This window comes from Mchenga conophoros, linkage group LG3 (genome assembly GCF_057382185.1).
Source record: "Mchenga conophoros isolate Kocher_MC1m ecotype Shallow Benthic linkage group LG3, M_conophoros_male_GT1.1, whole genome shotgun sequence".
Taxonomy (NCBI): Eukaryota; Metazoa; Chordata; class Actinopteri; order Cichliformes; family Cichlidae; genus Mchenga; species Mchenga conophoros.
In genome coordinates, this window is record NC_140528.1 from 62,855,146 (window position 1) to 62,870,398 (window position 15,253).

A 15,253-nucleotide genomic window follows, 5' to 3' on the forward strand; every position below is an offset into this window, starting at 1 on the left:
CCGTCTTTTACGTCACCGACACAAGACTGAAGCCAATTATCAGCGCCGGAGAAGCACCCGATACGACATCGCGAACGCTTCCTGGCCATCCAGCGTAGATGTCAGTGAAACTGTTGGGAAGACAACGTAAACATTTTATTTGTACTGTTTAATCTGCAGATTCTGACAGAAATCTGCAGCTATCCTTTGAAGCACCGCTCCTCTCTTAAACAGCAATAAGGATCATTATTAGGTTATTTACATTATTATGTAAATATTATGTAAAGTATTATGTAAATTTACATTATTATGTAAATAACAAAACAACTTAAAGCAAAAATTGGGAAACGTGAAGTCCGAAGTCTTTATATTAAGGGCCATCAGTCAAACAATACTGTTGCTCTGGGTCTAAACAGAGCGCGTTGTGTGTGACATCTTCTTTTGCGCATGCGGGCCGCTTTGAGCGTTCACACTAGAGAGCGTTTGCTGTCGCATTTTATTTGTAGTGTGAACGAGCAGACAAAAAAATCGGATTTGATCAAAAAATCGGAATTGAGCATTAAGACCTGCAGTGTGAACGTAGCCTTAGTCACTCCTGAGAAAATATCTGTATCTTTAGCTGCTAACCCGCGCAAGATGTTCATCAGCAAGCTGCTGTTTCGTATTCAGTACGTGCTTTTCAGAGTTTTTTCTTTTTCAGGGTTAATGACTGCAGTAAATTTGTACTATAATTATACTCCTAATGTTTTTTCAGTCTAAATGTGCTTTTATAGATAGTTTTAATAGGAGGACTTCAATACTGTGGATTATTTTTTTCATTTCTTATGTTTAAATCACGGTTCACTTTATTTCTCTGTCTGAATGGGCATACTTATCCAATTTGGGATCCGTATCAAATCTAAAAATATCCTATATTAGATTTACACCTCATAATAACTGCAGTCTCCACACCTCATATTTGCTCTTTTCAGTGCTAAACACGCAATTATTCACGCCAAATTATCCTGAATTCAAATAATCATAAGATTTTAACATGCATTATATACCTAAAGCTGCCATTAACAAAAGCTGAATGATTATAGGTTGCAGGCTGACCTCTGTGTCACACTATGGAGCAAAAATGGAACAGTTAAATGATTTGACATCATAATGGATCACATTTAGCTTTTCTCTCATTACACACACACACAGACACGCATCTCTGGTCTGACAGAACTATTTGTGATAATGCTCCTTCTGAATCACCACATCAGTTAACCGATATGCTTCTAAAATTATGAAAATTCACAGTTATGCTAACAGTCCTTCTTCTCTCCTACAGCCCAAGTGTTGCTTCTGACTCATACTAATGCCTTTGTACTACTTCGTCATGCACACACACATACACACAACACTGCTCTCACTTCCTTGTCACTAGCCCTGAGTGCCTTTGCTATGCCGCTTATGCAGCAGGCATCAAAACGGACACCTGTCATCAGTCAGCAGGCCCCCGTGCCCACTGTTGCCCCCTGTGGATACTTATAGCCCACTGCAATTATGTTGTTCCATTAGTCATCCTACGCATGCAGTGATGGGCTGCTGGCTATACTTATCCACTGTCATGGTCACTCTTATGCAAATGAGAGATTTTACAGACTGATGAGAGAGTGGCTGGCGTCAAAGCAAGAATTTATGCTGAACCTTAAGTACACAGTTGTTAGTCTGATTTCTGTTTGAGTTTAGAACTACCTCTGCTTGACATGTTAAGGCTTCAACTATTATGAAGTTAGAGCTGGCGTATACTGTGTATATAACAGTGTGTAGTTACATTCAAGTAGATAGACCACTGGCCACTGTTCATAAATCCAGCAATGTGGCCGCCATATTGATCAGAAATAACAAATATAAATTCATCGCAATATATTAATGCCTGTACACATTTTTCCTGCCACCATCCTCTTCAGAGTAGGAAAAACTTTTCTGCTGCAGCAGCAAGACACATTGTCTGAAATGACAAGAGAAGATGTGTTGTGGTGACAGTGGGTTGCAAAGAGGCTTGCAATAGGCAGCAACTGATGTGAGCTAAAAAGACTCAAATAGCATGTTCTACGCTACATTTGCCAACTGCACAATGCATATCAGCTGAACCTACAGCTGATTTGGGTTAGCACTGAGATCAGCTGATCTGCTGAGCGTGCATTTGAGCCTGACTTGCTGGAGTGAATGCTATACAGGTGAGAACAGCTATTAGGCCTATGAATTTTAAAGTTTTTGTCAAAAGTCATTTTTAACAGTTAAGGGATGGTCGACATAGTATTTCTAAACATTCTACTTTTCTTTAAGCATTTCAAAGAATGAATGAATATTTTTTTCTACACAATTACAGAAAAAATGAGAGGTTTATTGTAGAGATGGCACGATACCACTTTTTTTATGTCCGATACCGATACCGATATCATAAATTTGGATATCTGCCGATACCGATATGAATCCGATATAGTGTTTTTTAATCAACAAAACTGTTTTTTAAAATATCTTGCTGCATTTTGCAAGTCTGCAAGTTCATACTCAAGTTTAAAACAACAACTACACTAAAGCTATTCTGTTATACCTGTATACAAAAAAAATATTTCATAGTTCAGCAATACTGATCAATCTAATAAACTTAGACCTACACCATCCTCCCTATTCTGGTATTTTAAAGAGTACTTAGCGTAAATATTAAGCAACCTAACTAATAGGGTTCCAACTCCCAGCAACAACAAAAATAAATAAATAAAAAATAGGGAACCACCCCTCACGCTCCACCTCATGATGCTTAATCGACGTAATCAACCTTAATTTGATGCAGTGTGAAAAAAATGCACAGAAATCAATTATTTTTCAAGAAATATTAAATAGATTCAACATCTTTCTTCAACAAAATTGCAGACTGCACAGATGGTACCTTCCCAAAGGAAAATGTACTATAGCTTACTAGGGTATATATATTAGACTTAATAGTCACTATATACAGTAATTGACTTCTATTCATTTTACATCAAATTAAAACTTTGGGTGTCAGATAATTATTTATTAAAAGCTAGACATTTTAAATGAGAATAAGAAAGAAAAGTATGTCTTTGTGCCCCCTTTTCCCTGTTAATGCCCTATCGGCCCCCCTGGCTAAACTTTGCTAGATCCGCCCCTGCACAGTTACCAGCGTCAGCTACATAGAAAAAGATCCTCGAGTAGAAAGTAATATTAAATAAATTGTAACAACAGCTTATCAAGCTTAAACGTTCTGCTGTTGTTCAGCCGCTGGTTTCCTCTTTCTGGCGCAAAGTGGGCCAAAAACAAACAAGAGACACGGACTCACGACAGAAAAGCTGATCAGCTGATCGTTAAGCAGTTTCATGATTGAAATAGCAGCCGGAGAGCGAGAGGCAGTCGCTTGTTAAGCTTAACGCAGGAATGCTTTACAAACATTCAGAGATGGACTTACACACTTGCTTTACTTCTCTCGGGGATAACTTTGTCGGAGATGAAATGCCAGGTTGCTAGCGAAGCTCCAAATGCTATCCAGACCACCGACAGGTCCCGCATGCCACAGCTGCTCTATCACGTGATGCATACTGCTCCGACGTTCTGAGGCGAGTTACGGCGTGTTGCAAGTTTTGTGAGGTGCTTTCGTGATATTTAATGGATCGGATTACATTTTTTATTTTTCTCCGATATCCGATCCAGTAATTTAGGTCAGTATCGGACCGATACCGATACGTAATATCGGATCGGTCCATCTCTAGTTTATTGAGCCATAGCACAAACCTCTACTGTGCAATGATGTGGTTTAACTTTGTAAAATCAAACTAAAAGTAAGGCTTATCTTTTATTTAACACACAGTATAAAAACTCCAGCATGTGTTTGAGCTATTTCTTGAAAACGCATCATGTCAAAAGCAAAAGAAGTCAGTTTAGACAGTTTAAACCTGGCAGAGGTGGGAAGACAAAGATTTCAAAGACTCTGGAAAGAAAACGATTGACTACTGTCTGATTAAAGGACCACCTGGAGACATTATGTACACTGGAAGTGTGGCACAAGATTTCAGATGACCCAAAAACTAGGTCTCTTTGGCCACAGAGATGCTGCTTATGTTTGGAGAAAGAAGAGAGAGGAAAACAACTCCACAGTGAAACATGGTGGAGTATTATGTTGTGGGGATGCTTCAGAAGATCTGGTACCAGGAATCTTGTCAAGATGGAAGGAATCATGATGAAAGAAGGATATGTGAAGCTTCAGAAAGAAAAACCCATGAAACAAGAATGGCCTGGGATTGCTGAGGAGACATAAGTGATACTTACTGAAAACTACAACAAACGACTGCAGGCTGTAGCAAAAACAACGCACAACTGACTTTCAGCATCAGGGAGGTCAAATGGGGAACGTAAAGTAATGTAAGTATCTATAATAAAACTAGGATGTTTGGAAAAGCTGTGTTAAAAGTTCCTTGCTCTGTTTAACAGAACTTGGGAAAAATACATTTTCTGTATGTGATTAATAAATGTGCACAATAACCTGTTAATTCTTATTATTAGTCATGTTAATTTGTCGATGGTAAGCTGCTATAAATGTGCAGAAATCTGTGCAACCTGTGGATTTCTCAGAGCTGCAACATCAGCGTATATCCGTGAAATGTTATGTCCCTGCCAAATGTAAAATCTGTAGAAGATGATTTTTTTTAAAATGTGAATTTCCAGCGCCTGCTTATCAAAGACTCCAGATGGAAACACCGTATGTAGGATGTAACAATGAGCAAAGTGCACGGCACTGCTATCTGCTTTCAGCATTACTATCACTGCATGTTTATTGGCTGGGGTTTACATTTGTGAGAACTCGGTGGATTTCACTCGGTGTGGCAGAAGCTGAAGCTGCATCAGCTCAGTGAAAAGTGGGTGGGTTGTTGAGATTTAAGTTTCCGCCTCGTTCCTCCTCTGCTGCCGTCTCAGGAGCCTCTCTAACTTTCCCTGGACTTATTGCATTAGGGTTTGTTTTTTCCCCTGTGAGTAGCTGGCAAAATGCGAAGTACTGTACGGATGATTTAGAATTTTCTTTGACGTTTTTGACAGTGCATCAATCACCAGCAGCATTTCCCATCTCATTATTTGGGATAACTGATCAGGCTTGCAGATCACAGCTTGCAGATGTGTAAATCGTGAAGGTTTCTGCTTAACTGGACGCCTGCGCTGCTTTGCTATTACTGCCTCTGTCATTATATGGCTACATCCACCTACACATAAAACTCAGCTGAAAACAAGTTTATGAGTGTTCTCTGGAGGCTGCTGAAATGAATGCTGGGAAATGCAGGAGTGTGAAGCAAGAGGGAGAATAAAGGGGCAGCATGCAACAATCTGGGACAGCCTGATTTCACATTTCAGGAGGGCTTTTTTTGGTTATTACTTATGTTACATTACATTAAGTTTTTATCGCACATTCTGTTATTTATTTTTAAATCTTCTCCCTCCTTGTGACTGCAAAACACTAGGCTTTCTTTGATGGATTACTTGTTGTGTCTCAGGTAGGTCTAAAGTTCATCCGTACTGGAACCGAAGGTAATTTGTCAAAGCAAACACTTGGGGTTTGCTGCAAGAAAGGATGCACAAGTTTTAGTTAATCAAATATGTCAGCGGTCTCCAACCTTTTTTGCGCCACAGACCAGTTTATGTCTGACAATATTTTCATGGACTGGCCTTTAAGGTGTCGCGGATAAATACAACAAAATAAAACCGGTACCTAAAAAAAGAAGATTTATTCATAACACTCGGGAAAAGACCCAGGGACACCGACGATAACGCTAAAAACGATTTAAAAAAAGCAGAGCACTGGATGTTTTTTCTGCAGTGAACTGCAACACAAACTCGCTATTCACCACTAATGCGACTATAGATGTGCCACGTCACGTGGATGTGGTTCAGGAGGTTGGTAGCTCAAGAGATATTTTGAGCTTTGTAACATGGTGTGTTATCCTGCTGGATGACACACTGTGGTCATAAACAGATGGATGTGGTCAGCAGCAATACTCAGGCAGGCTGTGGTGTTACTGAGGCAGGATTCTTATTTGCACTAAAGTATATCAAGATAACATCCCCTACACCTTGCACCACCTCTACCACCAGCAGCCTGAACTGTTGATGATGTGGGATTATTTTATTTTCAGATTTATATTTCAAATGAACATGAATCTACATGAAATGTAGATTTGTTTTCAATATCTAATAATGGTGTAAAACAATAGTTGTATGACATGTTTAAAGGGTAATGAGTCCATTCACATTGAGTAAATGTGTTATGCACAGCCCTAGCCACTCTTAGATCCAATGGCGCTGTTCATCTGCAGATCAGCTGTACTCTAGACCAGTGGTGTTGGTGAGGGGTGGGGGTGGGCGAGTAGAGGCTCCAGAAGACCAATCATATTTCATGGCTGTAGAACCAGTAGTTGCCTTGCACACCTGACAATACTCTTCTTCCTCACATGCATGACACAGCAGAGCTTTTTGGGTTCATTGTCTGTGAAGTCTTCAAATAAGCTCGATCCCTTGGGGGCGCCACTGTGCTTCTGTGCATCCTGAGTGGACGCTGCTGTGGAGGCGGACAAACTGCATCTTGCAAATCTGGACGCCATGATGTTGACCATCTGCATGAAGCTGAGCTTCTAGCATAGCAGCTGGTCACTGTTAGCAATCTCTTTCATCCCCCACAATGTGACTTACTCACATTCAGCCCTAAAAGCCGTTTTTCTCTCGAGTCCTGAGTTGTTGTCCAGTGACAGACAGGTGGTGATGTAATCTCTGTACACCATTTATGATGCACCACTGCCTATAAAATCTAAACAAAACACTGATACCTATTGCACCTGCTGTGTTTTCTCACATCTGTTGTAAAATCGTCCTTTGTCAGGGTTTGAGTCACTCCGTCAGCCCGTCATCGCTCGCAGTCCTTCTGTGCAGCATCGCGCTCATGCTCGGATTTCTTTCAAAATTTCTCATCTCCTCTCCAAAAGGTGTAGCCAGGTTTTCTCCAGCAGTCAGTCATTATTTGCACAATAAAATCTGATGTTTCCTGCTCAAATTACCCACCAACAGCCTGCTGCTTCTCCTTTTCCCCCCTCTGTAGCACTCACTCCAGTTTTGACTGTACAAGCTCTTCTCCCCTCTACCTTTTTCCCAGAAGAGGAACATAATTTAAGGTTCTCTAAAAATCCTCAACAACTCCCCACTGAATCGCACTACTGGGCTCAGCACTCCTTCCCTCCTCCTCCTCCTCTCCCCATCCTGCTTCAGTCAAACCTTGCCCTAACTGTCTCTTCATCTACTTCTTGTTAAGTGCTGAGTGCGATCAGCAGCATCAGACTTTATGCTCTACCCCGCTGGGCTCCCACTGCTGCTGCTTATGCTGCAGCTGCTGCCCTCAGGTGCAAAAACACCTTGTTAGATATACAGCGTGCGTCGTCTCCTTCTGCTTATTACATTTCCAGTCTGCCAGCTCGCAGCGCTGCGGGCCCACCGATGTTGTGATTTCCTTATCCAAGCTTTAATTTGCAGTGCCGACTTTTCTCTCTTCTCTTTTCATCGTTTTATCTTTTATCTTTCTTTTGTGTTTCTCCCTCTCTGTTTCTCTGAGGGAATTACATAAGACTTTCTGTGTGTGTGTGTGTGTGTGTGTGTGTGTGTGTGTGTGTGTGTGTGTGTGTGTGGGCAGCACTGCATTTTATGTAAGGTGGACCTGGAGATGGCTAGCAAAACATTTGTGTCTTGCTCTCTCATTCTCTCTCTGCTTGTCTTGTGGCCTTGTGTGTGTGTGTGTGTGTGTGTGTGTGTGTGTGTGTGTGTGCGTGCGTGTGTTCGGGTCATCGGACTGTGGTTGACTCCAGATACACAATGATGTGACTCTCCAAGCCCACTCAGAGTCGTAAAAACACGCACATATACACACAAAACACGTATTTTAAATTGTAATTATTCATTAAGCAGCTTGATATATGACTTGTACTTTTACAGTGATGCTGCTTGTTGACTTGTGACGCACATGTAAAGTGTGTCTGAGTTTTTTTTATTTTTTTGAAGGATAAAGATTCATCCTTTGTTTTATTCATTTAAAACTGCCTGTCGTCAGGCTTGCCAGGATAACAGTGGCAGATTTGCAGCTTCACAATTCAGTATTTTCTGAAACAATAGCTACTCGAAGTAAACAAAAGCAGTCTTTGTATTTCAAGCCAACAAAAAGGGATTTTCTTGATTGAAATTAGGTTTGAAATTTATGACAGTGGACATTTAGCCATGGCCGATGGCCGACCACGGCTCGATGAAACAGGGAATATCAAGAAATAGCAGATTTTATTAACTTCAGCTTTGGCTAATGATGGGAAGCTAGCTCAAACCTTAAGATCAGGCTATGTTATAGGGCATAGACTGCAGAAGGACATAGACCAGGGGTTTGAGGAGTAAAGTAAACAGTGGAGGTACTTACACCTGCATTTTCCCAACACCTCTGGTTGCAAAAGACAATGTTATTACTATTTATTGTGTTTTGTCTGATTCAAGCTGATGTTGCCATCCCTATATTGGTATTTTGGATGTGATAAATGAGGGGCGGATCCTACTGTGAAACCATATGTATGAGGACATCCTGGATAATCCTCCTTTCTGAAACTTGTGGCCAAATTTTCCAAAATTGATTTCATGTATATTATTCTATAAGACCCAAATAAGCAATTAAGAGCATTAAGTCATCAGGGAAGTGCTTAAAGCAGTCAGGTCTGAGGTCGGTTTTCACTTCTATGGAGCCAGAACTGTTTGTAGTCACAGGTATTTTGGCCTCCTTTAACAAATAAGAGGAATCCAAGTTTAAGGCTTTTTACCCTCCTGCGCTGTTCGCCGTATTGGGTGGCAGATCTCCGCCAGCGTAATCGATCAGCTACAGCTCCTTCGGCCTCACCCCATGCTATGTCTTAGGTGTGTAAATCATCAACGAAAGTCCTTCGCCATGTTGTACGGGGGCGGTCTGGTTTGCTTGGGCAGTCTTGGGCAGTTAGCGCGGGAGTTGGCGTAAAATGTGACCTCCAAAGTGCATACATTGCTCAGTCACAATGTCACAGAGGGGACGTGTGGCAGTCCAGTGGTGGACATCTTAATTCGTGACATGGTCTTGGTAAGAGACCTGCAAGATCCGTCTTAGCCATCGATGTTGGGCCTCATTGAGTCTATTGGGGATTTTGGCTGATGTTTTCCACGACTCACGAGCTTTAAGGCACTCGGCTTTAATTTTCTTACTGGTATCTACATTTAAAATGACCAGTAAATGATCATTTAAAAAGTAAAAAAGAGTCAAGACTTTTAGTACTTAAATGCAGTACTTTAATCTGTTGCATTCCCACCATCTTCTTTATGAGACAGGACAGCTGAGGTGCTGCTGCCACATCAAATATTTGGTAAGCCGTTTTTTTTAACATTAACAAACATGAAACATGGTGAAAAAGATTTTTGATTAAAGCGCACCACTTTTAAAGACACATGGACGCAATATATGTGGAAAGGTCTTTTAAAATTACCCACACAGAATGAAAGAAGTCTGTATTTTTAAGATAGTTGAGATAATAAAGCATGTTTTCTTTGATTTTATGGTCAGCAGCTCAACTCTTGGATCTGACCTCTGCAACAAGTGGCTTTCTTTATTTAAATTAAATTTGTAACCCTACAATAACAACTCAACTAAGTAATACTAACAGGTGTTGGAAAACTAGCATTCTGGGTTTAAAAGGCTAAAGAAGAACAACAACACACTTAAAACTGTCCTCTTACATAGAGAAAGCATCTTATATAGGTGGCTATTATCATAAAACACAGACCCTAATGTGACTGATATGTGCTGCACTTGTTTCCTAACCTTTCCTGTGCTATCTACAGTTAATGGTCCTGCAGGGTGCAGACTGGGAACTTGTTTCTCCTGGAGGAGGGGAGGGTTATGTAATAGGTGACAGGAGGTGATGAAAAATGTGAAAATTTCAAATGTGATACTGAAAGGAAAACAATATTCATAATGCTTTTACTAATATCGTTGAAACAGATCGTGTGTGAGCTGTGCTTCGGCGGTCTGATGTAAGGAAAAGGAGGAACTGGAAATATAATGATCATTAACAACATCATTTCTTCACTTTCCTTAACAATAAAGGAAAGAAGTACGTCCTAGAAATAAAACACCTCTGCACCCCGGAAAAACCTGTCACCCGTCAGCCAACAGTGTGTGTGTGTGTGTGTGTGTGTGTGTGTGTGTGTGTGTGTGTGTGTGTGTGTGTGTGTGTGTGTGTGTGTACGCATCTCCAACTTGTTAGAGAAAGGGTGTTTCACTGAGTGGGAATGCCTGGTAGGATGTGTAGGCCCAGGTTGCCATAGCAACCATCTGCTGCTACGCTCGCAAGCGTTCGCCGGCAGCCCACACAGTGTGACATCCAGCAGCAAGCCAGTCTTACAGAGAAAGTAACACTGTGACTGAAAGCTTACATTAAAGAGCCAAAAATAAGCAAACACAAAAAATCCCAAAAAACAGTGAATTAGTTTCACTTCACGTCCACGTAAAGGTGAATCTGTTTAGAAAGTGTAAGTGCAATAAATTCTTTAGGAATGCTGCTATAGTGGTGACAGAAGGAGGAGAGGTGTGCAGCATGTGAAACACAGCAGACTTTGGCAGATTATAGAAGGAACAGAAGGATGTAAAGCTGCTTTAAATGTTCAGGATTTGTGAAGTTTGGTAAAGGATGAGGATGGTTAAAGCCGCTCACAGGCAGGCAGCAGGTAAAAGTCAGAGTGTGGTGCGGGCCTAAAGGAGCTGCAGTGTCATCGCTAGGGCCATTGAGTTTAAAAAAAAACATGGCAGGAAACTGGTGGTGTTTCTTCCACAAAGCTCAGGAATGGATTGCTAATATGTTCTAATTGAGACCATGAATAATTTATCAAGAAAAAAATTGGCTCACCACTTCAATCTCTTGACTTTCTCTTGTTTAATAATTCTATCTATCTCAAGCAAGTACAGCTTTACAGCACACTATAAAATATGCAAAAAATAAAAATGTATGCACTCTGCATAAATCACACACACAGCACGACATAAATAACACTTTGCTGAGACTTTATGTGGGCTTTCTGACAAATCTAATACAACTCTTGCGAGGGGGCTGGCGGAGGGGTTGGGGCGAAATAAAAGTCTTCAATCCAGAAAACACACGATGGTCATACACAGGAAATCAGTTTGTGCGACAAACAATCCAAATGAGGGGCAGGCAAAAGTCAAGCCATATTTCAACAGAAATCATTAATAATCTAACAGGTGGCAAGCAAACAGCTAGAGGCTTATATACTCCACGGAAGCTGATGACTAATTGGAAACAGGTGTTGCAGACTAAACACAGGTCACACTAATGAGGGCAAACCATTAGACAGGAAGTACAACTGACAACAGTGTAAACATACTGACACTGATTAGGTTTTGGAGGACTTGGGTATAAAAGCTAACACCACTCTAACACCATGCAGTTATTGACATTTAACACTATTTTATATATTCATAATATATTCTTCTGAACTATAATTAACAACTTAGTCTGTTCTACTCAAGTGAAGTGTTATAGTTTGTCTGGTGTTACATTAAAAGTGTCCCATCAGCAGTGTTGGAGCCTAGCTTAATGCTAAGCTAGCAGCTGGACCACACAGATGATTCTTGAGTCATGCTAGCTTTTGGTGGGGAAGGGCCACACCATGTGAATAACTTGTTATTATTATTGTTATTGTATGCCCATGCGACAGTATTGTTTGGCCTGTTCATGAAACTGGAATGATAAAATGCTTTTATAAGGTGTGGTAGGTGCATAAATGCTAACAATAGGTTGTTTTAGCCCATTGGTAGGTGGTTGCTAGGTAACATGATGCTGTTTATAATTCATCATGAACAATTCAGTTTTTGTGGACATATGTGAGATGTTTTTGTTGTGGAATAAAAACGATACCACACCTCATTAAAAACATGTTAGGTACATAAAAGCTAAAAACTGGTCATTTATTCGTTTGTTGCCAGGCAGTGTAGTGACATCATAATATATTATGTGTAATTCAACTGTTGTGGGTATAAATATTACATTAATGCTGTGTAATTAACGTGATATCAAACCTTTCTAAAACGTACTAGATCCTTAAATGCCACTAATAGGTCATTTTGCCTGTTGCTAGGCAACATGATGATATCATAATATCTGATATGGATAAAAACTTGGTGGCCTAAGATGTGCCTGTGTGCCAAATTTGGTTGATTCTTGATGTTGTGGGACTTCATAAGCAAATAGATTATTGTTATCATTATTATCAGTAGTAGTCTAACATGTGTTTACTTTTCTTAATAGAGCCTAAAATGGTTCATGACTATTTAATAAAACTAAAGTAAAGACATTTCAAAGCTTTTCCCTTGGTACAAAATGCTAACAACAGCAATTAAAATATGAAACCTAATCACTTTTTACGGGGGCAGAGAGTAAACACATACATCCATCCTCCTACCTTTATCAGGGTCACAGGGGTTGGAGTCTAGCCTGTCTAGAAGAGGTATACACTGGACAGGTTTCCAGTCTGTCACTGGACTGTGAAAGACAGATTATTTATGAACAATTTGTTAATTAATTAACCTAACCACCCTAACTACTACCTCCACACAGAAAGGATCTGGCCACATGATGAATTTGATCCCAGGACATCCCCGCTGTGTGGAAACAGTGCTAACCTCCTTGGTACTGTGCTGCTGTATCACAATCTGCTTCTTTGAACTTCTGTCCTTAAAAAAAAAATCATGATTTGAAGTTTGAAATTTGAAATATTTGACAGGAACAGCTTGTCTGATTTGTTTTTTTCTCTGGTTGCATCTGTCTTGCAGATGCAGGAGGTGGGCAGTTCCCAGCGAGGCTCTCAGCGGGCCTTCAGCGTCCTGGATCGTTTGCTGCTCACACATCCTGTGTGGCTGCAGCTGTCACTCAACCAAGAAGCTGCCCTCTACATCCTGCTCAGAGAACCTGTCGGGGTGAGGAACTATCAATCATATTACTCATACTATTTAATCAGGTAAAACAATAATGAATAATCTTTTGTGCATACCAATGAACTGGATGGTTACATATGTAACTATAAAAGCAGGATTTTGTAAAATCTTACGTGGATATGATTCCTGGCTCTCCCTGCTTTAGCTTCATATTTACTGAGGGTGGTCTAAATGTCCTCATTTAATTAACATCATCATCTAAGTACCACCAATCAACCTATTCATGCCAACTGCAATTCTCCACTAATTAAAATGAAATGTGTTTGATTGAAAACCATGAAAATTAACCTTAATCATGAAGTGGACATCAGCTCCTAGACCTGAGAAAACTAAAAAAAATGTTCTGTTCTTATTTTCGGTGATTTTTTTTTGTGCTTACAGACATTTCTAGTGCGCAAATGCAGCTCTACCCAGAGGAAGGTGCTGTGTTTGAGGGTGACAGCGGACAGAAGTGCCTCCTCTGTTAAGGAGTGCTTCATCTGTGAGGAGGACTCCAGTGAGTATAAAACAAGCTAAATTATCAGCCAACTGCAGTTGAAGCAATACACATAACACTCAACACATCCACAGCTGCCAAGAGTCAGGCTGAGTGAGATCAGGGGCGAGGGGATGTGGGGGAGAGGGCTTGTGTTGGAGTACAGCAGGGTTAGACTCTTATTTTTTAGAAATTACCTACACAGCCACTAAGTTGTCATCTTTGTACCTCTAAAAAAAGACCATGTCAGGCTTGTTTTTACGTCTTTTTAGATGTGCACAAACGAAATTAACTGATAATTATTTCATCATATCACATGTAATATTCAAAATTAGCCTTTTTATAAAACATAATGATCTGTTGTGAGGGCCTGGGGCAGGTGGAGGTATGCACTGGAAAGAAGGGGAATGAAAGACTAAAAAACAAGAGAAAATACAGAGGGAGACAGGTGGAAACGTGAACATGCAAGGAGCAGAGGACGTAAAGATGGAGGAGTTTAAATATACCCAAAGCAACAGAAAAAGCAATAGGAGAGTGAAGGGAGGGGTGGAGGGAGACGAGTGTCTTGGTGATTTGTGACAGAAGGATAGCAGCAAGAGTAAGAGGGAAGGTTTACAACAAGATGTATGGTTTGGAGACAGTGGCACTGACAAAAGCACAGGAAGCAGAGTTGAAAATGTTAAGATAGACAAGCACGAGACGGTTTGGATGTGTGCTGAAGAAGGATAGTGTACAATGTTGAATATAGAGCTGCTGGACAGGAGGAAAAGAGGAAGACCTCAGAGGAGGTTCATGGCTGTAGTGAAGAAGGACATGTTTGAAGTTGGTGTGACAGAATATTGGGTTAGGGTGAGATGGAGCTAAAAAAAAATTGAAGTAGGGACCCGTAATAGAGCAGAAAGGTGGTACAATGATACAAATCATTGCTACTTCAAAAACTTCAAACTTCAAAAAGCAATAAACGAGAAAACTTTTTACTTTACACATCAATCTGTTAAAAAGAGCAAAACAAATGGCTTTACAGAGGATGGCTGCACTGCTCTCTGAGATGCTCGAATGGATCATGCTGCTGTTGAATGCAGCAGATATTCAATAAACTCAGAGAAAAGTTCATTAAATAAATCCAATAATCAAATAAATCAATAAAACAAAGTAAACTTTAGTTTCTGTTAAAGGCTTGTCAGAAATGGATTACATGTATTACTGGTGAAGGTCAAACCTGCTACAAACTCATCACAGTGATTTTCTGCTCTCTTGTAGGAATTTCAATGTGTAATAGATGAAAAATGTAGAGTCGAGTAAACGAGGCAAAACTCAACATCCACGAAAGTCGATCTGTGAGGTTGGTGAAGTTTGGCGAAGTGTGCATCCACTAACTAAACGAACTAAACTGCAGTCTGGTGCTTTCTGTGATGTTGGTGTTCAGACTGTCGAGAGAAAGCCTGTTTAACATGGATTACTTTTCATAAAGGCTTCTTTTCGTGGCTTCCTCTTAATTGGAGCGAGATTTGTTTTGACAGCATGAGAGTGTGAGACAGACTGAAAACAGGTGTCTCATGTCAAAAGTGTGAGAGTTGACAACCCAGTCAGCGTTTGTGGCGCAGTGCAGCTCAGACACTCTCTCGGTGAAGTGATGTGGGCCGGAGAGGATGGGTCCTCCAGATTTTTTTTTGCAACTGGCACATTTCCTGTTAAAGCTGAACAAGTGTCCC

General features: G+C 40.5%; 1 protein-coding gene across 2 annotated transcripts in view; it reads left to right on the forward strand.

Moving 5' to 3' along the window:
* rin1b (Ras and Rab interactor 1b) overlaps window positions 1-15,253 on the forward strand; it is a 43,977-nt gene that overhangs the window by 8,848 nt on the left and 19,876 nt on the right. Inside the window, exons 1-3 of one of the 2 annotated variants that reach the window (XM_085266254.1) lie at window positions 12,694-12,761; window positions 12,905-13,048; window positions 13,448-13,562. In XM_085266254.1, the coding sequence (XP_085122380.1) occupies window positions 12,705-12,761; window positions 12,905-13,048; window positions 13,448-13,562 (316 nt within the window). In that variant the 5' untranslated portion in view covers window positions 12,694-12,704. Of the gene's footprint in view, window positions 1-12,693; window positions 12,762-12,904; window positions 13,049-13,447; window positions 13,563-15,253 lie in introns of those variants that run through there. The other variant, XM_085266262.1, reaches the window with a different exon arrangement.